Source organism: Accipiter gentilis, chromosome 24, assembly GCF_929443795.1.
Source record: "Accipiter gentilis chromosome 24, bAccGen1.1, whole genome shotgun sequence".
NCBI lineage: Eukaryota > Metazoa > Chordata > Aves > Accipitriformes > Accipitridae > Astur > Astur gentilis.
In genome coordinates, this window is record NC_064903.1 from 3,837,798 (window position 1) to 3,861,392 (window position 23,595).

The 23,595-nt window shown below is 38.4% G+C and overlaps 1 protein-coding gene across 7 annotated transcripts in view; it reads left to right on the plus strand.

Moving 5' to 3' along the window:
* ATP7A (ATPase copper transporting alpha) overlaps positions 1-22,931 on the plus strand; it is a 31,042-nt gene extending 8,111 nt beyond the window's left edge. For all 7 annotated transcript variants that reach the window (XM_049827351.1, XM_049827355.1, XM_049827349.1 and 4 more), the window contains 22 exons: positions 475-611; positions 3,637-4,126; positions 4,840-5,574; positions 7,346-7,552; positions 8,572-8,735; positions 9,278-9,439; positions 10,039-10,115; positions 10,295-10,520; positions 10,980-11,213; positions 11,509-11,600; positions 12,019-12,146; positions 12,311-12,465; positions 12,775-12,909; positions 13,737-13,931; positions 14,151-14,333; positions 14,655-14,868; positions 15,547-15,693; positions 16,152-16,294; positions 16,636-16,839; positions 17,440-17,557; positions 18,089-18,191; positions 19,023-22,931. In XM_049827351.1, coding sequence (XP_049683308.1) covers positions 504-611; positions 3,637-4,126; positions 4,840-5,574; positions 7,346-7,552; positions 8,572-8,735; positions 9,278-9,439; positions 10,039-10,115; positions 10,295-10,520; positions 10,980-11,213; positions 11,509-11,600; positions 12,019-12,146; positions 12,311-12,465; positions 12,775-12,909; positions 13,737-13,931; positions 14,151-14,333; positions 14,655-14,868; positions 15,547-15,693; positions 16,152-16,294; positions 16,636-16,839; positions 17,440-17,557; positions 18,089-18,191; positions 19,023-19,299 — 4,497 coding nt within the window. In that variant the 5' untranslated portion in view covers positions 475-503 and the 3' untranslated portion in view covers positions 19,300-22,931. The remainder of the gene's footprint in view (positions 1-474; positions 612-3,636; positions 4,127-4,839; positions 5,575-7,345; positions 7,553-8,571; positions 8,736-9,277; positions 9,440-10,038; positions 10,116-10,294; positions 10,521-10,979; positions 11,214-11,508; positions 11,601-12,018; positions 12,147-12,310; positions 12,466-12,774; positions 12,910-13,736; positions 13,932-14,150; positions 14,334-14,654; positions 14,869-15,546; positions 15,694-16,151; positions 16,295-16,635; positions 16,840-17,439; positions 17,558-18,088; positions 18,192-19,022) is intronic.
* Positions 22,932-23,595: the final 664 nt, after the last annotated feature.

Consider the following 23,595-nt stretch of genomic DNA (forward strand, 5'->3'; position numbering starts at 1 on the left):
AGATGTGGAAAAAGCTTGATTAGCTTCCTAGGGCTAATTTCAGTATTACTTGTTTTTGCTAGCATAGGATAATATATGAGATATAAGTGTGGAAAAACATGATTGTCACCTGCGCCACTGTGGCTTACGTGCCGTCTTCTGTCATTCTAGCATTCTAAGAGCTGGTGTGTCTCTTTCTCAGTCCCTTCTCCCTATTGTTTTATCTCACACACCAGTGAATCACAGCTTGCTGCATGCGATTAAGTGATCTCGATCATAACACACGTGAAATAATAAATGTCTGAATGCTTTCTCTTTTTTGAAAATTTGTAGGAATAAATACCTGAAGTTCTCCTTCCTGTTCAGCTTTGCTCAGATTTTGACATCTGCTAGAGTTAAATGTGGCCAAGTATATCATCTGTTAAATCCCTGTTTTGATTTCAACCTTTGTGAAATGATTTAAGAACAAATGTCTTAATTGTTTTTCGCCAACAGCAATGAGAAGACTTGAGTAGAATTTCACAATGGAGGCAAAATCCATAGTCATTGATGTGGAGGGAATGACATGCAATTCCTGTGTTCAAACCATTGAACAGCATGTTGGGAAGATGGATGGGATCCATAACATTAAAGTAAGTAACACTATCGCTCTTTCTTACAAAGCTTTGTTCTTACATAAAAAACCATTATGAAGTATATACCAAGGAAGGAGAATATGTGGAAAGAGTATTTTCTGTACGTTTCGTGGGAAGCTGATGTTAGAATTGCATTAGTGTATTTCTGATATAAGAAAAAACAGTGCTTATTTTACTGCAGTGGGAGCTAAGTCATTATCTGTTACTCTTAAGTAATTTCCTGCTTTACAATTAATTCAGTATAGTGAAATAATGAGAAAAAAGTAAAAACATGGCAAGAACAGGGAATTTTTAAATAAGCTAAAGCAAAAGCCCTGGGACTAATACTGGTGAAAAAAAGCAACCTGTCCTTGTCCCTTATACTGAATAAATGTCAATATTTCCTCACAAACCTCCAGGCCTTTTCTTCCAAACTGATAGTACACAGAGATCACTTGCACAGGCTCAAAAGCATTTGTGGGCTTGAGGTGTCCAGTTAATCCTGTGGTAGTTGACCCACCATGAAAAATAAAGCTGTTTTGTTGTGGTTCATGAAATAAGAGTGGCAGGTAATCCAGGTGACAAAGGATAGTCTTGCTAGCTCTTTCAAGCATTAGAAGTTTCCTTTCCTTTGTACTGTCTACAAGGAAATGAGAGAAGGAGAGCAGAACTGTAGTCTTGAACAGTTAACTGAGCTACGTGGTTTGCCCTTAATCCAGACTTCCTTGATCTGACTTGATTTTAACTTTTTTTTTTGCCTTAGCTCAGAGGAGATAACAATATTTTGTTAGGTTTTTTTCTATCATGGGCAAAATATTGGGACTGTAGAGTACTCCAGGGTGAGCTGGTTATTCCTACACAGTACATCATTTTACAGTAGTTTTAATAATGGAAACAATTTAAAAGTTGGGAGATTCCTATTAGTTTTATGACCTAAATTGTGCTAGAAATAACAGTCCTAACAACAGCAGCAACAGAAAATTGCAAAGTTTAATTACTTGGTATCTAGGTACTGAAATCATGCTGTAACATTCTGGTTGATTTTACTCTGAAGAAGGTAACACCTTTCATCAAAAGATAATTTCTATTTTAGTGGATATGTCTTAGGTGAACACTTTCCTTCCCAGAATAGGGTACACTGTCTTAATTTGGGGGGCATGCAACTGTTACCTCTAGCTGATTTGGAAGGACTCACTGTGGTGCGCCGTTTGGTACAAAGGCAAGTGATGCACTAGTTAGTACAGTTTCCTTTTGCCTGAAGTAGGTGTTCCTGTACGCACACAGACGTTTTGGTGAACAGCAGCAATACTTACAAGATGCATCATTTTTCATCTTCCTTCAACTTTAATGGAGCTTTAACATGATATGATGCTGGTGACACCAGAACCTTGGAGCACTGAAAAGACTGTTTTAGAAGTAGAGATACCACTGTTAACATCTGTGGCATGGTATGGTCAGATAAATCATTGGGTATCTGCAAGCACGAAGTGCAATGAAGGCCAAAAGCAGCCTGTAAAATAATACCCCCAAATAAGCCAACTTCAGAATCCTTCCTTTCTCCCTTATTCTAGCAGAAGACTTAACTGTCAACCTTGCATTTTTGTTGTTTCAGCTAGTTTCTGAGAATATGCAGATGAATTGAGGTAGGAGGAGGAGAGATTCGTACTTTAACTTGATTGAAGACAATGTGCATCCCATAGTGTCTTTTACATAAGGAATGAAGCAGGTTTTTAAAAGGACAGTATCAAGAGTTTTGTATTTAGGTTTTAAAGTAAATACCTTATCCCAAAGCTGACTACTATTTCTAAAACTACTCTCAGCAAGAAAATGTATTACAAAAACTTAGTCTATAGAACAGGACTATAAGAAACTTTTAAGATGTCATATTTAGTAATTACCCTCATTATAGCATCAGAACTTCAATTTAGCCAGATCATTTGTTTCAGAAAAATCTCTGAGAATAATAAAACAGGGTTTTGTTTAGTGATTATGAATAAGGTCAGCAAGGGAGATGAGTGTTAGATGGCAAATACAGATAAACAGAGCTGCATTTAGGTTATTTTGCCTCCAACTGCAATGAAACCAATAAATGTCCATGTTGCTAATTCTGCTAAGGCCCATAATTGGGACAAAAATGAAGAAAGGTGGTTCTTAAAGTGATTTTACTGGTCTAATTTAATCATGACTGTGGTCTTTAGGTTGTACCTTTGCCCAGGGTAAAGATAGAATTGAATGATAATGTGTTGGGCCTCTGGCAGGCATCAGCTTTCCCTTTTGGAAACTGCAATAATTGTGTTTGATACATCATCAGTTGGGAGCAAATTAAATTGAGGATATTTGTACCATCTGATGTGAAAGGTTAGTGCCAAATCAGGATGTCTCTGGATCACCAAAATGTACAGAGAGAGGAAAAACAGCTTTGTCAATGTTTGTCATATATCAAGTTTCAAAACTGAATTTTGCTCTGTGAAGTCTGATGCACTTTATTGCTCATAACAGCCTGTGCCTAAGATGCCTAGTAATACTGGACTCCTTTCACTGCTACTTAAATCTGTGGGTTTTTTCAAAGAGTGTTTTCTTCCATGCTTGTAGCCTAAGGGTAATTACTACTAACTGCAGAATTGTACATGTGATTAGAATTTTTTCTGTGGGCTGTTTTGCTTTTGGGATTTAATTGGGTTAGTCATCATAATTCAAGAGAGTTTGGCTCTGGAAGTTTCATTAAATGCATTGATGCTGTCTGGTTGTCATAAGTCAAAGCGAACAGACAGACTTGTAAAGGATTCTGAAGCTGTGGGGAAAAAAAAAATAATCTGTTCTTTCTAGCTGTGTTGTTGCACAGATGAGCAGAAGTTACTTTATGGTGGCTATTGGTATGGTTTTACTCTTCAAGGTGTATAGTGATGGATAAAACTATACCTGACAAGTATTACTAATATATGCAAGTAAAAGCTATCTCTAGTCTCGTGCAGGGTATTAGTTCTCATCTCTTAGTATTGCAGTTTGCTAAGTTGTTTTGGTTTGGTTTTTTTTCCTTTGCAAGGTATCTCTAGAGGATAAGAATGCAGTCGTCATTTATGACTCAAAACTGCAGACTCCAGCAACACTGCAGGAAGCAATATCTGACATGGGATTTGATGCTACATCAGCTGATTCAAACCCACAACCTGTTTTACCTGACACTATTTTTCTTGCAATTCCTACTCAGTCAGCTCTAACGTCTAAACAGATTTGTAGTACACTTCTAAAGAACAAAGGTATCTTGGATGTTAAATTGTCCTCCGATCAAAAAACTGCAGTGGTGACTTTCATTTCTTCCATTATAAATGGCAAGCAGATTATGCAAATGGTTCCAGGAGTAGATTTAAGTACCTCTGCACCAGAGGTAACACCTGGAACTTGTGAAGATTCCAGCTGGTCTCAAGCGAGTAGCGTTGTGCTGCGCCTGAAAGTAGAGGGGATGACCTGTCACTCCTGCACCAGCACCATTGAGGGGAAGATTGGCAAATTGCAAGGAATTCAGCGGATTAAAGGTAATACCTTACTGGTTTTTTATATAAATTTAAGTTGACCATGATGTTCTCTGATGGCATTGTGAAGAGATCTTGGGTTTAGACTAGATAGCTTAGTGTGACAATTACTCTTTGTGACACCAGGTGTTCAATTACATGTTTAATTTGGACTAGAAGTGAAGAAAGGGGCCCAAATTGTGGTGAGACTGTTGCTGTTACAGTGACAGTATTCGGTGGTTTCTTTGTATTTTGGTAGGGAGACTGGAGTAGTCATGTTCCATAATTTCAGATGTCTTTTTTTGTATTGTAATTGATATTAGTTTATATTTTTCTGTTGGATTAAAAACTAATATTGGCATGTATGTGATTGTACCTAAAAGACGAGACAAAATTACCTGTATAAATAGCACTGGCATAAATGTATTGCCACGGACCCCTGATAGAAGGATAAATTCAGTAAGAAATAGTAATGGCATTTGTGAAAGTCCTGGGGAAGGAGCAGAAACTGAGGAAAAGAGGAGTTGAAAATTGTTGTAGTACTAGACAAAAAATGGTCGAAGAGCTCAATTATATGACATTTACCAAGCCAATTAAATCTCCTTTCCATAGCAGTTACATTTCTAAGCATTTAAAGCATTCTTGGAAAACTTTGACGAGATCTGTTGCTCTTAGGGCAATGTGCGTATTATGCTTAGGGCAGTAATACACACTTATTTTTATTGATTAATTTTCAGTGTCCCTGGACAATCGGGAAGCTGTTGTTGTCTACCAGCCTCATCTAATTACAGCAGAAGAAATAAAACATCAAATTGAAGCTGCGGGTTTCACAGCATCTTTCAAAAAGCAGCCTAGACCCCTCAAGCTCAGTGCTATTGACCTGGAAAGGTTGAGGAATACTCAGACCAAAGGCTCGGAGACAGCACTGAAAGAAAACTCAAATGTGAATGATACAAAGACAATTGTCTTCAGAATTGATGGCATGCACTGCCGTTCATGTGTCCTCAATATTCAGAGTACCATATCAGCACTCCCATCAGTAACAAGTATAGTTGTTTCATTAGAGAAGAAATCTGCTCTTATAAACTATAACCCAAACTTAATTAGCGTAGACGTACTGAGAAAAGCCATAGAGGCAGTGTCTCCAGAGACATTTAAAGTCAGCCTTCCTGACGAATATGAAAATGTAGCACTTTTCTCCACGCTGGCTTCTCCACTGAAGTCTCCTCATCCTGCTTTGAAGGATGCTAGCCAGCCACTTACTCAAGTTGTTGTGATAAATATTGAGGGAATGACTTGCAACTCTTGTGTGCAGTCCATTGAGGGAGTCATATCCCAAAAGGCAGGTGTAAAATCTATTCATGTCTCTCTCTCAAATTGTAATGCGACTATAGAATATGACCCTCTCCAAACATGCCCAGAAGACTTGCGATCCTCGATAGAGGATATGGGATTTGATGCGTCTTTATCAGGTAATGACATATTCAACTTTTAAATTTAAAAGGATTGTGCAGTTCTGTTCACGATTTGGTACCACACAAGATGAAACTTTGCAGTTGACATATACTTTGTGCTTGCCAAGAGGAACTGTATATCTTCACTGTCAACAAGATAATTAAATATACGTGCACTTCCTTTAATATATCAGATTAATTAAAAATGATCGCGGTATCTGGAAATATAAATATGTCAGATAAACACTGATGTTCAAACGGTGCTCCACTTTGCTATTGTATAATATTCATGGCATGAATATGGAATTGGAGCTTTGCTAGCTGTGAAGAATATTACGGATTGCTGCACTGAAGTTTCTTTAATAGTGAATTATCAAAGACTTGGCTCCTGTGGGGTAACTAGTGAAGGGATATTTAACCAGGCTTAGGCGTGACTGAGGAGTGGCAAGAATCTGAAGAGTGTGGACATCACTGAGGAAGTTAAAATTATGCTGTTGTGAGATAACCCTGGTAGGCAGCGAAGCACCACCCAGCCACTCATTCACTCCACCACAGTGGGATGGGGAAGAGAAGGGCAAAAGAGTGAAAACCTGTGGATTGAGATGAAGATAGTTTAATAGGTAAAGCAAAAGTTGCACATGCAAGCAAAGCAAGGAATTAATTCATTACTTCACATCAGCAGGCAGATGTTTAGCCATCTGCAGGAAAGCAGGGTTTCATAATGCATAACAACTACTTGGGAAGACAAACGCCATCACTTCGAACATCCCCCTTTCCTCTTCCTTCCCCCAGCTTCTGTTGCTGAGCATGACGTCCCATGGTCTGGAATATCCCTTTGGCCAGTCGGGGTCAGCTGTCCTGGCTGTGTCCCCTCCAAACTTCTTGTGCCCCCCCCCAGCCTCCTCGCTGGTGGGGCAGCATGAGAAACAGAAAAGGCTGTTGGTGCTGTGTAAGTACTGCTCAGCAATAACTAAAACATCGGCGCGTTTCCAACACTGGTCACAGATCCAAAAGATAGCACCGTGCAAGCTACTGTGAAGACAATTAACCCTGTCCCAGCCAAAAGATGTACAGATGCTTAATGCGATGACTGGTACACTCAAAGTAATTGCACGGTGGGAGCAGATGGCTAGATAGTAGAAGGCATATGGTGAGAATACAGGCAAATATTGAGAGGACAGGGAAGCTCCATTTCTTGATTCAGTAAGATTAAATTTAGACAAATACAGTACATGAGCTATTTTATGGCAATCGCTGAAGAAGTGGTCAGGTGCTCCCATTTCATTCCTTTCATACCGCTCCTGCATAAACATAGCATCCCCTGAACTGCTGTAAGAAGCAGTTGTCTGTAGTTTGAGAACCCTTCTCTAAGGTCAAAAACACTGGCTTTGCTTACGAAACATGCACTTGCCTACAAATTGAGCTTTGTGCCCCAGGTAAAGTCAATAAAATTGTGCATAAAAGTAAGGTTGCAACACAGAGGCTTAGCTTGCAACCTACAGAAGAGGATGAAGGATGTGCAACAGAACAGACAAATACAATGAGGAAAGGCAAAAGGAAAAATAGTAACAAAATGGTAAGTTAATCAGTGGCCCAACCCTTTGCCTTGTTTTCTTTTGCTTACTCTTAATTGACAGACAGATGGATGAATCTGATTGACAAGGCTTGTACAATTACCATTTTTCTGGTCTAAATTTACTGTAACATGTATTTCTGGCCAGTGTAGTACCAGCTTATGCCTCATTGCAATGGCTGTTCCTAATGTTATGCATTGCAATCTCTTTTTCAGCAAAAGCAGAACTACCTGTGGGAGTAGCTCAGCGCTCAGCAGAAGCGCAGCTGGAATCTCACAAAACCGAGCCTCCTTCCAAAGTGTCACCAACCCACCTTGCTAGACAAGAGACAAAGACTATATCAAAGTGCTATGTCCAAGTCACAGGAATGACATGTGCTTCGTGTGTAGCCAACATTGAGAGAAACTTGAGAAGAGAAGACGGTAAGATACATGTCAGTGTAATCTCTTACATTTCTAAGCGTTTCTTTTAGAGAATCCATCTAGCTTTTGTACTGCATTTTTAATGGGTGGATTGTCAAGAGAAGTATCATTGCTGGAGTGTTTCATGGATGAGAACGTAGCCTGATCACTGCCAGTTCATAGGATGAAAACAATGTTGTTCTTGCTGCTTTGCAGGCATGCTGGCTAGAGACTGCCTTCACAAAAGCAGGAATTGGAGTGCTCCAAAGACAGTATAGGAATCAAATATGGATCCTTTTGAAACTAAAACTGGAGGGATGTGCCCAGATCTGCAACTTCAAGGCAGAACCATACATGCCTGTATTAGGAAGGGAGCTATTGGAGAGGGACAGTATTAATATGGATTAAAGAGACATAAGTTAATTTTAGCTCTGTGAGTCAGGACAACTAAGTCTATCTTCTGTCAGTGTGATGATTATATTTGCAGGGACAAATAGTTGCATGACTATGATGTAATGAAGAGTCATTAATTAGACTTTAATTATTGTAATGAAGATGGATGTCTTCCAAGTTTACCTGGAATTTAATTTTTTTCGTCCTACAAAATGGATGAACCTAAATCCTTTTCACTTAGTGTACAGTAGGATTGCACATTGTTAGATCTACCCTTTCTCATACATATTCTCTCTTGAAAAAAAGGCTTTTGGAAATGGTAAATGCAGATCAAACAAATATGCAGAACTGTATTTTAGAAGAACTTTTAAATAAAAATAGCTCATCTCTTCACATGATTGAATGTTTGTAATTAGACTGTTATTCCACATGAGTTGATGTTTTTAATACTTTCCTCTCACACCTATACTCAGGTGCTTTTGTAGCATTGTTGATGTATCTTCCAAAAATGATGATGTTTTTCCTTATATGTACCTACAATGTGGTAGCTTTCTCAATTTCAAGAAATTGCTATTGTGCCATCACGTTATCCTAAATGCAGTGTTTTTCTTAAACATGATCTGCCATTCGTGCATTTTGTTTTGTAGGAATACATTCAATACTTGTTGCCCTCATGGCAGGAAAGGCCGAAGTGAGGTATAATCCTGCTGTCATATACCCTTCAGCTATTGCAGAGCTCATACGGGAACTGGGATTTGGAGCTACTGTGATGGAAAACTGTGGTGAAGGAGATGGAATTCTGGAACTTGTTGTAAGCTAGTAATTAAAACCAACCATCCCCATCTTTATTATTTTTATCTATTGGATGTGCTTCTGTAAGCGTCCACTTCCTAAAATACTAATCATATAATAGAGCTTAATTTACAAAAAATAAAGTGTAAGAGCACATCAGGTATGTATCACAAACTATATCTTGTCCTGCAAACTGTGCTGGTTCACTACTACTACACTTAAGTTGGAGAAGTATTTCTGTGGTTTTTTGAGTACTCTGCCTATTGCAGGAATGTACTTTTTTTTTTTTTTTTTTTTTTTTTTGTGGCTGAGTCTGGCTCATTGTACCCCAGCCCTGAGTGTGAAGAGCCAACAGAGCTTTAGCAGAGGTTAATAACCTTGCCTTTTATGCTATGGTTCCTCTATAGTGCTCTCATCCTTAACTAGAGGGCTCCATCTCACTGCTTCAGACGCCAGGAATATGCGATAAGTAATTCAGGACAGTCATAAGCACTGCTTTTTAAGATGCATTTACTGAGTAACCTGTGGCTCTGATAACAGGAAAAAACCTTTGTTTTACAGGTGAGAGGAATGACATGCGCTTCTTGTGTACACAAAATAGAATCCACGCTCATGAAGACTAATGGTGTTTTATACTGCTCAGTAGCTCTTGCAACCAACAAAGCACACATTAAATACGATCCTGAAATTATAGGTCCTCGAGATGTTATACAAGTGATAAAGGTAAGTTTCATGAGGGCACCAAGTCTCATAAAATACCCAGTGTTCTTTGAGGAGTTACCCCAGAAACAGAAGGGAAGACTATTAAACAAAAAAACTGTGTCTTTTCTTCCATCTGCTGTCTTCTTAGTGCAGGTTTCTGCAGATAATATGCATGTTCTGGCTCAAAAGCAACGCTTTATTATGACTTTTCCTAAGTTTTTGGACAGAAGTACTAGTAAAGCCAGGCTATGGTAGAGTTGAAGATACCAGCTGTAGGTTTGCAGAAGAGCAAAGCAAATCGATGAGTACTGTAGCAGGACAGAGGTGAAAAAAGTTTCTTTTCTTTCTCCCTCAATTTCCCTCCTCCTGTGCTTCAGGAATAACCGTTTTGGAAAGCCACATTTTAGAATAGCATGTTAATGTTCTAGAAAGGTTGATTTCTACATCAGATTGCATTTCTGTCTTTGCAAGGTAACCAAAAAATAGTAACAGTTGCATCAGAAATGTTAATAAAGTAAATCAAATGTAAGGCTGGCACCATCAATAATCTGTCAATAACTTCATATGAACACAAAATATCTTTAAAAATCTACTGTTCTTTATTATGCTTTTTTTCCTAGGATTTGGGTTTCACTCCTTCGTTAGTCAAAAAAGATAGATCTGCTAGTCATCTAGATCACAAACAGGAAATAAGGCAGTAAGTATTCCTGAACGTATTTAGATTCTATAAACATCTTTGATTTTTCTTTTTTTAATCAACAGTAAAGTTGTGAATTTTTTTTGTGACTGTGCAGACTTGCTAGCTAAAATGTTATCCAGTACTTGACTGCAAAACAAATGTGGTTTGTTTTTTTTTTTCTTTTTTTTAAATCTGAGGTGGAAAAGGTCTTTTGTCGTGAGTCTTGTTTTCTGTATTCCTGTCATGGGGCTGATGATTTACATGATGGTTATGGACAGTCAGCTTGCAGATGCTCATGCACATCACAACATGAGCAATGAGGAAATGGAGGCCCTTCACTCCTCTATGGTCCTGGAATACCAGCTCCTACCAGGATTGTCTGTTATGAATTTTCTGTCATTTTTACTCTGTGTCCCTGTACAGGTAAGTGGAAATATGACAACTCCTCATTTGTTGGTCTTAAACACTCAAAATGGAAGCCAATGAAGAAATTAATTTTGAAAAGGTGACTGTAATTATGCTGATTCAGAATGCTTTTGAGGTTGTTACATGCTTCTGCTGTTGCCAAAATAAGCGGTGCTAGGGACCGTTGCAGGCAGGCCACTGAGGGTAGAGGTGCTCTGCAGTCAGGCAGCATCTGAGGCCGCCCAGCTGTGCTGTGGTGGGAGCAGGGGGGGAGCTGGTAGAACTGCATGGAAGTAAGAAGAGCTGAGAGTACTGTGGTAGAGATCATAGCCTTCAGCTAGAACTGGGATTTTGTTCAGGAGGAGATGGAAAAGGCTAATAACACAAATAAAATGGGTGTCTCCCACTTTTATGGAAATGCTGCTGCTGTGCATTACAGATGTGTGTATAAAATACAACTGATGCTTTTTTTTACAGATGTTTGGAGGCTGGCACTTCTATATACAGGCATACAAAGCACTGAAGCACAGAACTGCAAATATGGACGTGCTCATTGTTTTGGCAACCTCCATTGCATTCGTCTACTCGTTTGTTATTCTTCTAGTTGCAATGGCTGAGAAAGCAAAAGTGAACCCTGTAACTTTCTTTGACACACCTCCTATGCTGTTTGTGTTCATCTCTTTGGGCCGGTGGCTAGAGCATGTTGCAAAGGTAAGGAAGGTAAAAGCCCATGATACCTACAAGCTGCAAGACACTAAGAATCATATCAGAATGTTGTGTTTTAAAAAAAAAAATAAAATAAAAAGCTTTGTTAGGTTCTTTTTAACCTTCTTTGTTGTAAAATCATCTTAGGTAACTGAACCAGTAAAAATATGAAATGACTTAATATAAGTCTGTTTGCAGAAAGTATTTTCTTAATAGGGTAAATTGCAACATATGCAGTTGTCATTTACCCAGCAATTTTTTCAATAGCATAGTCAGAAAAATATGAAAATTATTATTCTAGGGTAAAACATCAGAAGCACTGGCAAGACTAATTTCATTACAAGCTACTGAAGCTACTATTGTTACCTTGGGCCCTGATAACGTTCTTTTAAGGTATCTGGCTTTGTCATTTGCTTTTTCTGTTGTTCCTTTTTTGTTGTTAATATGCTTAACTCACAGACAAATGTTACCATTCTGTAGAACTGTGAAGCAAATAACGTCAGATTCGCTGGCAGATTTGCCAGGCGTAAAAGTTAAAATGCAGAAAAATTAACACTGCTCTGATTTGTTTTATTGGAATATTGCTAATTTTTGCTGTGATAAGAAAATTAGTGGATTTTCTCAATAGAAAGTAAATAAAATTATGATAAAATAATCAAAGTGTACATTAAAATGGCCTTTCTTCTGATAATTCTTGTATATGTTAACAATGTCAACCAATGGGATTATGCTTTGTGTGTAGTGATAACTCCTTTTGCCTGGGTAACTTCAGTTAATAGTCTCTTACTAAAAACACTATGCATCATTTTAGTGAAGAGCAAGTTGATGTCGAACTGGTTCAGCGAGGTGACATTGTCAAAGTGATCCCAGGAGGCAAATTCCCAGTGGATGGTCATGTTATTGAAGGACACTCTATGGTAGACGAATCTCTTATCACAGGTAAGCATTTGCTTTTTGCAAGTGTGAAAATGTTTAAACACATCTGAAGATGGGAAGTTGAAGCTGATGTTCTTCTCAGTCTTCTAATTGCACGTTAGGAGTTGGTAGCTATTACAGTATTGCTGGAAAATACACCGTAACTTCTGTTGTTGACCTTTCCTTAGGTGAAGCGATGCCTGTGACTAAAAAACCTGGCAATACAGTTATTGCAGGTTCCATTAATCAGAATGGATCACTACTGATTTCAGCAACCCATGTTGGAGCCGATACAACTCTTTCCCAAATTGTTAAACTTGTGGAGGAGGCCCAGACCTCAAAGGTAGAGTATTATGAAATTAAGCACTTGGGTTTTGTCTTATCGTTTAGGCATCAGCATACCAAGTCATTTGAAGAGTAGATAAGATTGTTTAGATTTGAATTGCAGTTGCATAATGAAGTATCTTGCTGAATAAGGACTTTGATACAGTCTACTGTTCCAAGTCTCATTGTCTTATTAAGTAAATATGTAATTATAAAGTGTGGAGTGCCAAATGTGCTGCAGACAGAAGCTGTGATTATATCTTATGTCTGAAGGCGTAGAAGAGAGTAAGCATAATGTTGCTGGAGCTGACGTGTTTCTCTTTCCTAGGCTCCTATCCAGCAATTTGCAGACAAACTTAGTGGCTACTTCGTTCCTTCTATTGTGGCTGTCTCTGTGGTTACCCTTTTTGCCTGGATTATAATTGGATTTGTGGACTTTGAAATAGTGGAAAAATACTTTCTGGTAAGTTGTCTTAAACACCACCTGAAATATTTAAAAAATAGTTAGCCTACAAGTCTAGTAGACTGCAGTGGTTCCCTTTCTGAATTATCCTTGCAGGTAGTTGCTGACTACAGATATTATATTATTGTTATTGTTGTTGTTATGTTTTTCATGTTATATATTTTTTTTAAATTGTATCACTCCTACATTTATACTTAAAGAGAATCTGCAGTAATTAATCAACTCCTGAAAGTTAGTATTAAAAAAAAAGTTAATAAAAAAAAGTAAATACTGAACATCTAAATTTCCCAATTTCCATTCCTTCTCTGTGGGGGAAGGAAGTCCCTTGTGTCACAAGTTCCAATTCTGCATCTGCTCTGTGGAAGTTCATCTTTGAAATCGGTGGAATCCGTCTTCATTATAGATGATAGAGGAGGATCAGGATCCTAACTTGTACCTTAGGGTTGCTTAAATCACAGGTTTCTTGGTTCGTGACTATTTCTGATTAGAATTTATTAAGTTTCCAGGAAAGCAATCTTCATATCCTCTTTCTTTGTTATTGTATATATTGTTGATAGAGTATCTTTTATTACATTACAGTGTAAAAAAAGTTATAGCATGCAGTACCTTATTTAGGAAAATGTCCTATAAATAAAACAGATCACGGGTACATGCAGTATAGAACAGAACTTAGTTATTAGTTAATTAGTCATTAATTCAGTGATTAATCTTAGCTTTTGCATAATTTGCCTGTGTTTTACTTATTAATACTTTAGCTTATACATTTGCAGATTTTTTGTTTCTGTTGTTCAATGTCTTCTATTACTAAAATAAACTTCTGTCACTAGGGTTACAATAAGAGCATTTCTGCAGCCGAAGTGATAATCCGCTTTGCTTTCCAAGCCTCTATCACAGTCCTGTGCATTGCGTGCCCCTGTTCTCTGGGATTAGCCACCCCGACAGCTGTGATGGTTGGTACTGGAGTAGGAGCTCAGAACGGCATCCTGATCAAAGGAGGAGAGCCATTAGAGATGGCACATAAGGTAAGATAGGTGGGTTATTGTTACAAGGACTTTAAAGGCGGATATCGGTGACGTTTTGCCAACTGCCGCCTGAGCAGATCATTACATGTACATCAGTACATGTTAGTAAGTGATGTATGATTGTACGTGTTAGGAAGTTCGGTTAAATTGGGTGGTTTTCTGAGGAAGCTGTACACTAAAGCTTTGTTCATGGAATAAAGTCTTCCTGTTTTGCTGCAGGTAAAGGTGGTTGTATTTGACAAAACAGGTACTATTACTCATGGGACTCCAGAAGTGATGCAGGTGAAGTTTCTAGTGGAGAGTAACCAGCTACCGCATAATAAAATGCTGGCGATCGTGGGGACTGCAGAGAGCAATAGTGAGCATCCTCTTGGAGTAGCAATAACAAAATACTGCAAAAAGGTAAGTTATTTATACAGGAAAAGAGTAGTCTGTGTTGTGGAAGAACCTCTTTTGCGGTACTTAATATGTATGAATAGTCTGGTGTTACTTAGAAGGTAATTGATGTATTCAATGGGGAAGGCTGAAAATTGTAGAGCCACATAAATCACTTAATACCATATTAGATGCACTGGATGCTCAAACTTATATTTTGATGATTGATTGAGTATTTCTCTGTTCCTGTTAGAGTTAGTTTGACTGCACTTTATTTTGTGGGGTTTCTAAGTGTGGCATGGTTTTATGTATTTAAGAATTTTCTCAGTTGGCGTCCTTTGTCTTTAGGAACTGGAATCAGAAACCCTTGGGACGTGTACGGATTTTCAGGTAGTTCCAGGCTGCGGCATTAGTTGTAAAGTCACCAATATTGAAGCATTACTCTACAGGAAAAATGAAATGGTTGAAGAAAATAATATTAAAAATGTGACACTTGTGAAAATTGAGGAAAATAGAGACGAATCAGTGCAGCCTGCTTTGATTATCGATGCTGAACTCCCAAGTAAGCTAAGTCTGGTTTATAGGATAAAATGGATAATTTTTACTTTTGTGTCTTTAGGATCCTGAAAAACAAGGTCACTTTTTTCTGCACTGGAGAACTGGGCTTGCATCAAGGCACATGTGAAATAGCTGGTCATTAGTTTATTTCATGCTTACCCATCACTCGCCAATCACTGTATTGATTAAATACAATTTGAAGTTATATGTTGAATATGGGGCTGGAAAATCATATAGGAATTGTCTTTTCATCTCTTTCTGGTTTTACTTTGCTTCATCCCAAGTTACCATTTGCTACCCAAAGTTATGTATATTTGCACAACTGACTGGTTTTCCATCAAGAACAGCTCATTGTTAGATCTTTCAACTATATTGGGCTGTTTTATATACATGCATGTATATATTAGAAACACTGAGAAAGGGACTTGGGCCTTTACTGTCCTTTGACCTGTGATTCTTGGTCCACTGGTGTGGTAACTACCCATTACTGAAGAAATGTTAGTGTCTATCATGTCAAGAATATGAGAAAAGATTGGTAGGGCAGAAAGTATTGAGAGAGACTTTCTCTTTGGGTTCTCTGTATTGACATAGCAGTTCATACTGGAAGAGCCTGGGTAGGATTAGCTGGAGGGAAGCTTCCTGGTTATCCATATGATGGTAGGATTGTATTTTCTTCCTTCAGCTACTCTGACTTCTCAAAAATACTCTGTTCTCATTGGGAACCGGGAATGGATGAATAGAAATGGCCTCCTTGTTAAAAATGAAGTTGATAAAGCCATGACGGAACATGAGCGGAGAGGTCGCACAGCAGTTCTAGCAGCTGTTGATGGTAAGTTTGGTGCTGGTTTTTGTGTTTTGTTTGGGTTTTTTTTATTCAGAGGTTGATTTGTCACTGTTTAAAATGGAAAGTAACAAGTAGTAATGTCATAGCAGTTATACCTGAAGCAGAATAATGGGATGAAAAGAGATCATTACCTGTTTTTATAACACTTTCATATGAGAGACCTCTTCCTGCCTTTCTAGTTGACAGGAGAGTTAGAAATAATACAAAGATTTCAAAGACAGCAAAGGGGAATCAAAGGAGAAAAAAGGACTTTTTTGGTTGTTGGACAGTCCATGCTCTGTATTCCTTAAACATTGCTGCCGTGATACCTGTTCTCGCTCTGCTTTTTACTGTCGATATTACTGTTTCTGGAATTGGTCTTACTGGGGAAAAAAAATTATGTTTTTCTCCTAAAGCAATAAAGTTCTTTATTACAAACACATTCATTCTTTCTGTTCTTTTAGGAGTGCTTTGTGGCTTGATAGCTATTGCTGATACTGTGAAACCAGAAGCTGAGCTGGCAGTCTACACTTTGAAAAGTATGGGATTAGAAGTTGTCCTAATGACTGGTGACAACAGCAAAACAGCAAGATCTATTGCCTCTCAGGTAAGCTGTTCTACCTGTGTTTAGGTTTGAAGCTTGCTACAGCCCACTTACAGGAAGCGTGTTGTGTCACATTGGTACGGCTTGTGGCTGGCATAGAACTGGTCTGTTGTGAAAAACGGTAATGTAAACAAATTCAGAATAAGGGGGGAATGAAAGAAGCCTTTTTGAATGGAAGCAGCTTTAGCTTTGAATTCAGAGCTATTCTTATATCAGATGGGTTTGGTCTTTAGCTCACGAGTGGTAACATGGGTTTCGGCCTTCCTAGTCACATTATTAAAGGCACAAGCTTTGATAGCTAGTAGAAAAGCTGCAAGACAGTTTTGTACTTTCTCTTCCTTTAGGTTGGCATCACCAAAGTGTTTGCAGAGGTTCTTCCCTCCCACAAAGTAGCCAAAGTGAAACAGTTACAAGACGAAGGAAAACGGGTGGCTATGGTTGGAGATGGTATCAATGACTCCCCAGCTCTTGCTATGGCCAATGTGGGAATTGCTATCGGCACGGGTACTGATGTAGCCATTGAGGCAGCTGATGTGGTTCTAATTAGGGTAAGGAATAAGAGTGCTTCATTAAAATGAGATGATAAGAGGGGTTAGAAGGCCCAGGATGTCTTAAATGAGGTGTACAGCCTTCGTGAGCCAGGAGAACTGGAGCAGAAAAGAGATTGTCTTCATCATGTTTGTTTAGTGTAGCAGTAGTTATCCTAGGAAGGAAACTTCCCCATTTTCTGGGTACTACAAATTTGGGAGTAATTAAAGTTTGAGACTGGACAAAGGAGGGAAAAGTGACCTGACCTTTGGCAAACATAAATTATATTTCAGTAACATACCACAGTACCTCCAAGGTTATAGTCACTTCTTCCTACGTATCAACAACACCTTGACAGAAGTTGTGGTCAGTGTCTAGAGCTGTACTGAGTGGTGCTGTATACATAATTTGCATTACAATGACATCCAGAATAAGATTGGCACTGATAGTATGGGCTCTATGCAGACAAACTAGAGCAGCCTACAGAATACTTACTAGATATAGTCTGTTACATCCAGCATATGGTGGTTAGCTTTAAAATAGGAGTATGATGACACTTGACACTACATGGATGCTTTTTTTTTCTCTTTGACTTCTCCAATAAACATATTAACTTGCAGGATGACTTGATGGATGTGGTAGCAAGTATAGATTTATCGAGGAAAACTGTGAAAAGGATCCGGATCAACTTTGTCTTTGCTCTAATTTATAATCTCATTGGAGTTCCCATAGCTGCTGGTATGTGAGTGTTTCCCTGCAGCAATAAGATTGTGCTTAGTGAGTAGAAGATTGCAGTGATTTACTGTTGTGTGGAAGGGTATCCATTTTCTTTATTTCTGACTGTCAGCAAGTGCAGAATTCTCTGCCTGGGGATGTTGCAGTGGTATATTTGTGAGCTGTCCTTCTCCCACGTTATGGCTATTATGGATATCCTCGGCACATCAAAATAGCTTATAAGATAGAAGGTTTATTGAATGACCCCGATCGTGTGAACAAGCAGTTTACTGCAAGGCGAGCGAGACATGCCTACCTCTGAATTTCAGGCTGCATAAGTGACACGTCCAGCTGTATTCATCTGTAGGTTCTAGCTGAGATAGAACACAAATATTTATTTATCAAATGTTTGTCATTTAACACTAAACTAAAATCCTATTTATTAACATATTGAAGTACAACTAAAATTAGACAGTCCATGTGAAATTGTACGTGTTGATGTATTGAATAATGCTGTGTTCCGGCTCTGAACTTACTGCTATTTTATTTTTCTAGGTGTCTTCCTGCCCATTGGTTTGGTTTTGCAGCCCTGGATGGGATCTGCAGCAATGGCTGCCTCCTCTGTTTCTGTTGTGCTTTCTTCTTTGCTGTTAAAGATGTGAGTATGAACAATTTTGTGGTTTGTAACTTGGATTTGAAGCTCAGGTCTTAATCACTTTAAGTGGCAGAAAATAAGGTGGGACTACAACAAATTTCAAAGCTTCTTGAAGAATGGTTCAGGCAGGTCTGTGTCCAGCAGTAGTTGGTTTTGTTATTGCATGAGAAGAGTCAGTTGGTCCAAAGCGCTTCAGACAGTGTTTAAAAATGTCATTTCTAATGTGAAGAGAAATGTACAAATCAGAAGTGTGTTCAGAATGAAAAATTCCTTAGTGGCCTTTGTGTATTTGTGAGGAATCTTGTCAGGACAGGCTGGTTCTGAGACAGTGCAGCTGTAAACACCGTACTGGCACTGAGGATTGTTGCAGTAAGTAAACCAAGCTGCAGCATTTGTCATTGCGTTACTGTTCCCTGCTCCGCAGTTAGGAGTGGTGTAGTGCTGTGGTGGGAATGGTATCTTTTGCAATTTAGTTAACACACGAGGTTTCAGAAGGAGAGTAAAGAGTTGGTAAGTAATAGCTACAGTGGTCCACTCTCAGTAGATACGTTTTGCCGCTATGTTTTGTGGATGCTCAGCACCACCGTAGCAGTTAAATACCAAGTGATGCATGTCAGCTTTACCTGTTCTGTGTCCTGGCCAAAAAAAGCACTGAATTAGCTTCTGGTTGTATAGTAGCCTTGCAAAATCAGAAACTTTCATCACTGTATAATAGATTAAATTATAAACGTCTCATGCATGATCATAGCATGTAGGCTAGTTTTTTTCCATATTTTAGTGTACTTTACTTCAACCTGAGATGTATTGTCATCTTCTGGTTTTTTCCTGCTTTAGGTACCAGAAACCAAGCGCTGAGAAACTCGAGTTTCGGGCCCGTGGCCAAATGAGGCACAAAAGCCCATCGCAAATCAGTGTCCACATTGGAATTGATGAGACTGGGACAGGCTCTCCTAAACTGAGCTTAATGGATCAAATCATCAATTACAGTAGAGCTTCTATAAATTCTCTCTTTTCAGACAAGCGTTCAGTGAACAGCATAGTTCTTAATGAACCAGATAAGCATTCACTTTTGGTTGGAGATTTTGGAGAAGATGATGACACAGCATTATGAAGAGCTTGCCCCTTCCCTCCCAGCCCTGCTAAGAAAAAAAAAAAAAACAAACAAAACCCAAAACTGAAGCAAGATGAAGAAACAACCAAAACAGCTGTCTAGAAGACTGTGCATGTACTGATCATTTCTGGAGGTCTTTTCAGATGTATTTCTTCTTTAATGTAGAAAGCTAGTTTTTGCAGTGACTTTCCAGGGTCTTTTTTTTTTTTTTTTTTTTTTTTGTAAACTAGACTTGCCAAAAACAATGGTGCGTGGGCTGTTAATGCTTGCAAACAGGACCATGTTACCATTCCATGAAGCTTGCAGTATAGGATTTTTGGGGCAAAATGTCAAAATACAATTAAGGAAACTAAGGAACCACAAACTTATTTCCCAGCCTTATAACAGGCTACTTTATGCGTGGTCAAGTTCAGTACTGTGTTAAAAAACTATAAATTACTGCATCTGCAAAATACTGAAGGTTCTGTGTTTGCAGATAAATGTGCCTTACTTCAAAACTTCCAGGACCCCTCTTGTTTCCATAGCCTGTCTTCTACCAGAAATGGTTCCTCTCAAATGCCTTTTCTTTTTACAACCATCTTCTGGTTCCAGCTTTTCACACTCCTAGTTTCAAATCATCTCACCATTTGTGATCTGGCCTCCTGTGAGGTAGAAGTAACTGAGAGGTTTGGGGTTTGCTTTCTAACATTATACCCGCATTTACCTCTATACATTCATGTTCCAGTACACTCCTACTAAGATTGTCTCCTTGAAGGTTGAATGGGTTGGGAGATTTGCTCATTCCCAACCTCTCCTGAGCCAAAAAATCCTGCAACATCTCAATACGATATGAATGTGATGTGGCATTAGCCAAAACGTATAGCTTTTAAGAAGGCAGCCATGTAGTTAGTGCTCACTGCCAATATCTGCTCGCACCCTGTAAATGAACCAGAATAGTTGGTGTCACACAGACTGCCTTTAAAATCTTTACAGTTCAGTCTTTGCAGGTATCTAACAACATCAAAGAATTTATTGTGTGTCAGATACTGCGCTAACATCAGTTGCTTGTGAAGATAAGTTAAGTGTCTGTATACCAGGAATAGCCCAGGCTTTGTGAATTAAGACAGTCTTCATTTGTTACTGAAGTGAAATACCAAAATACAGGTTTTGATCATGAAATCATTAATATTAAAAATATTCTCAATGAGAAATAAAGGTGTTCATCCCCCAGTAGCTAGCTACCTTTTTGTCACTTAATAAACCTTGTTCTTTAAATCCTCTGCTGAGATGGCTATCTGAAGCAGTTACTAGGTTTGATAATGTTGAATTACATTATGAAATACAGTCCGTGGTGTAAACATGTAATTCCAATTTGTGCTTATAGAGGAGAAATATTCAGTTTGGAGTACAGTGAAGAGATGTCTATAATGTTCAGGTTTTTAACTTGAAGTCTGATGTCAGTGCATAGATTGTGTATATAAAAAGTCATAAGTAAATAGCTTTTGCATTTTATCTGAGAACTACCAGAAAAATACCAGTGTATGAAAACAGAAGAGTTGTGTTGTGGAGTATGTTGTTAGTAAATCAGTGTACTTGTTATATTGCAGTGAGGAGAACAACGTAATCTGTTGCTGCCGCTAGTTTAAGAAACAAAATGTTTCTCTTCCAGGATTTTGGTTCTTAGTATCTCTACATGACTATAGATTGTTTTGGGTTTTTTTTTAATTACATTATAGCTATATACGTATATGTTGTACTGTTAAAGAAATCCTGAGATACATTACTGCAAAGCCATTCTGTAAGATGTTGTTCTCGGTTTTCAGCAACAAAACTGTTTTTTACAAAGCAGATAGTTATCTAAAAATTGTTTGATCGTGTTATGCTGGTTTTCTAGTGCTTCATAACCATGCAAACTGTTTCCAAAGATTTCTGTTTTCTTGTTTATCCACACTTATTCTTGGTGATGCTCTTGGCAAGATTCCGCAGCTGAAAGGGAAGTATTCTACATACTTTTGTCTGGACTGCGCTGATGGGTGGTCTTGATTGTGAAGACACAAGGCAGATCCTAGTGTGCTTTCAGATGGGAGTTTCACTACTGCAGGTGTTGGTGATGGTATGTATATATGTCATGTAAACGACAGACATCATGCTCTTACTGCAGGAAATAGAGTAGTAATTTAGGGTTAAATTCCTGGTTGGTAGATAAAACAGCATGAAGAATTTGTTTAAATTATTTCCAAATATATATTTTTAGGGCACTTTGGCTTTGACCTTTTGTTGTCCAGTTTGTGCATAGGTTGAACGTCTACAGTGGAACGCTGGCTTTATCACCAACTTTTTCCCAACGCAGATGTTTTTCTAGGCTTTTCCATTTTCTGTGAAACCTGGCATTTGATCCAGTTACACAAAAATAAGGCGACTTTTGAAAACCAGGATAATTAATGAGGTGCAGAGATGATTATTGGGGAATAAGGAACAGTGAAATGCAAGCTGGGAGGGAATGGGATAGCAGCTTTTAAGAACAGATGGAGGATCAAACTTGAGAGAGAGGAAATGACTGAGCTAAAGATCAGTGTTAGCCCAAGAATGAATGGGTGTCAGGTGGTTGTAGTAAATCTAGGCTTGAACTGAGATGAAGCTTTTTAACTATAACAGCTATCAGGTTCTGAGACAGCTTCTGCTAGAGCTGGTATGGGTGGAAACCAAATTGCTCTCGTCTTTCTGAAAGAGGCTTGTATGAAGTGATGCCAGCAAAAGCAGTAGTCAGGACTTACTGAGCCAGGAGGTCCTTTTCAATCTAGTTTTCCTCTTTAGGAAAGTCTGTCTGGACTTGTCTTTTGAACTTCAATTTAGTACACAGTACATTTGAGTAAGGTATAATTGATTAAAAAATACAGAGTCCAGATCTTTGAAAATAGGTTGTCTGTCCAACACCCCCCCCCCCCCCCCAAAGGTGTGATACTGACTTACAGAATGTTTATCTTGTGATAAAAATATTATATAAGGTGCTTTATGTTGAAGAACCAAAATATTTTTCAGTTTCAATGTACATTACAAGTGATATAATGTGGGAGCTAAATGTTTTCCCAAATGTAAATGTTTTTACATGTAAATACGTTACTCCTGTTGGAGACAGCTTGGATTCAAAAATTTAAAATATTACTTGGAAACACACAGTTACAAATGAAATTGTTATTACTAGTTTGTCTATTTTATTGTATACTGTAACTAGCTATTTATAAAACCTGTCCTTTATTTAAAAAACAAAGTACATATGCTCGAGGCTTTAAAAATTGCTCTTGGAATCTTACCAATAAACTTTTACAAGACTAGACACTTGAAACTTTGTATGAAAAAGAATGTGAAGCTGACAAAACACAACGGAAGCAAGCAAGCATTTTTATTTATTAAAAACTATGTTTATTGTTTTGCTTAGAACTTTCAATGAAATGGTTTAAACTTGAGATTTTTTTTTTATTCAATTTTGGTATGAAGAATGGAGAAGCAAGTGCTGTTCTGGAATGTTAATTTAGTGCTGTTACATTTCTTTACATCTAGAAACATGTAGTCTCACACCTCCTATTCTTCTAAGATTGTGCCTCCATCATTATAATGGCAATTATAAGCTATATAATAAAAGCGTAACATCCGAAGACTGTTTTAAATCATGTTCCATGATCTCCTGTAAGTATTTCTTTTGCTGACTTAACAAATTTTACTGCTAGCTGTGCAAAATTTCTCCCCATTCCTTCCTCCGCACTCTTCAATTAAAAGGCCAAACACGGCACCTCGGGGAGGTGACGATGCTGGATTGCCCTGCAGGAGGTTGAAATGTGCCCGTACAGGACGGAGGTTCTGAAAGCAGCTTTGCGTGGTTCATCTTCCCCAAGTCAGAGTGCTCTGGGTGAAATGGGAAAGGTGAAGCACTGTTGCTTTTTGCTTGTTTGGCAAAAGGCTGAGGATCAGGGTTTCTTACATATGTTTCCAGCTCTGCTAAACTGCGCGTCCTTGAGCAAGACGTTCAGCCGACGTGAAACTGTAGGGCTGTTGGCAAGTGGTATTAGTGAAAGTTGGGAAATTGTGGAATAATCATTATGTAAAAAGCATTGCTGTATTACAGACTCATGGAGTAGCTGAGGCTGGAAGAGGCTGCTGGAGGTCACATAGTCGAAACCTGTCAAAGCAGGTGAGCTAGAGCCGGTTGCCCAGGACTGAGATTTTTACTGTCTCCACAACCTCTTTGGGCAGTCAGTCCCGGTGGTCAATCGCCCTCACAGTAAAAAAGTGTTTTCTTATGTTAGGATGAAATTTCCTGTG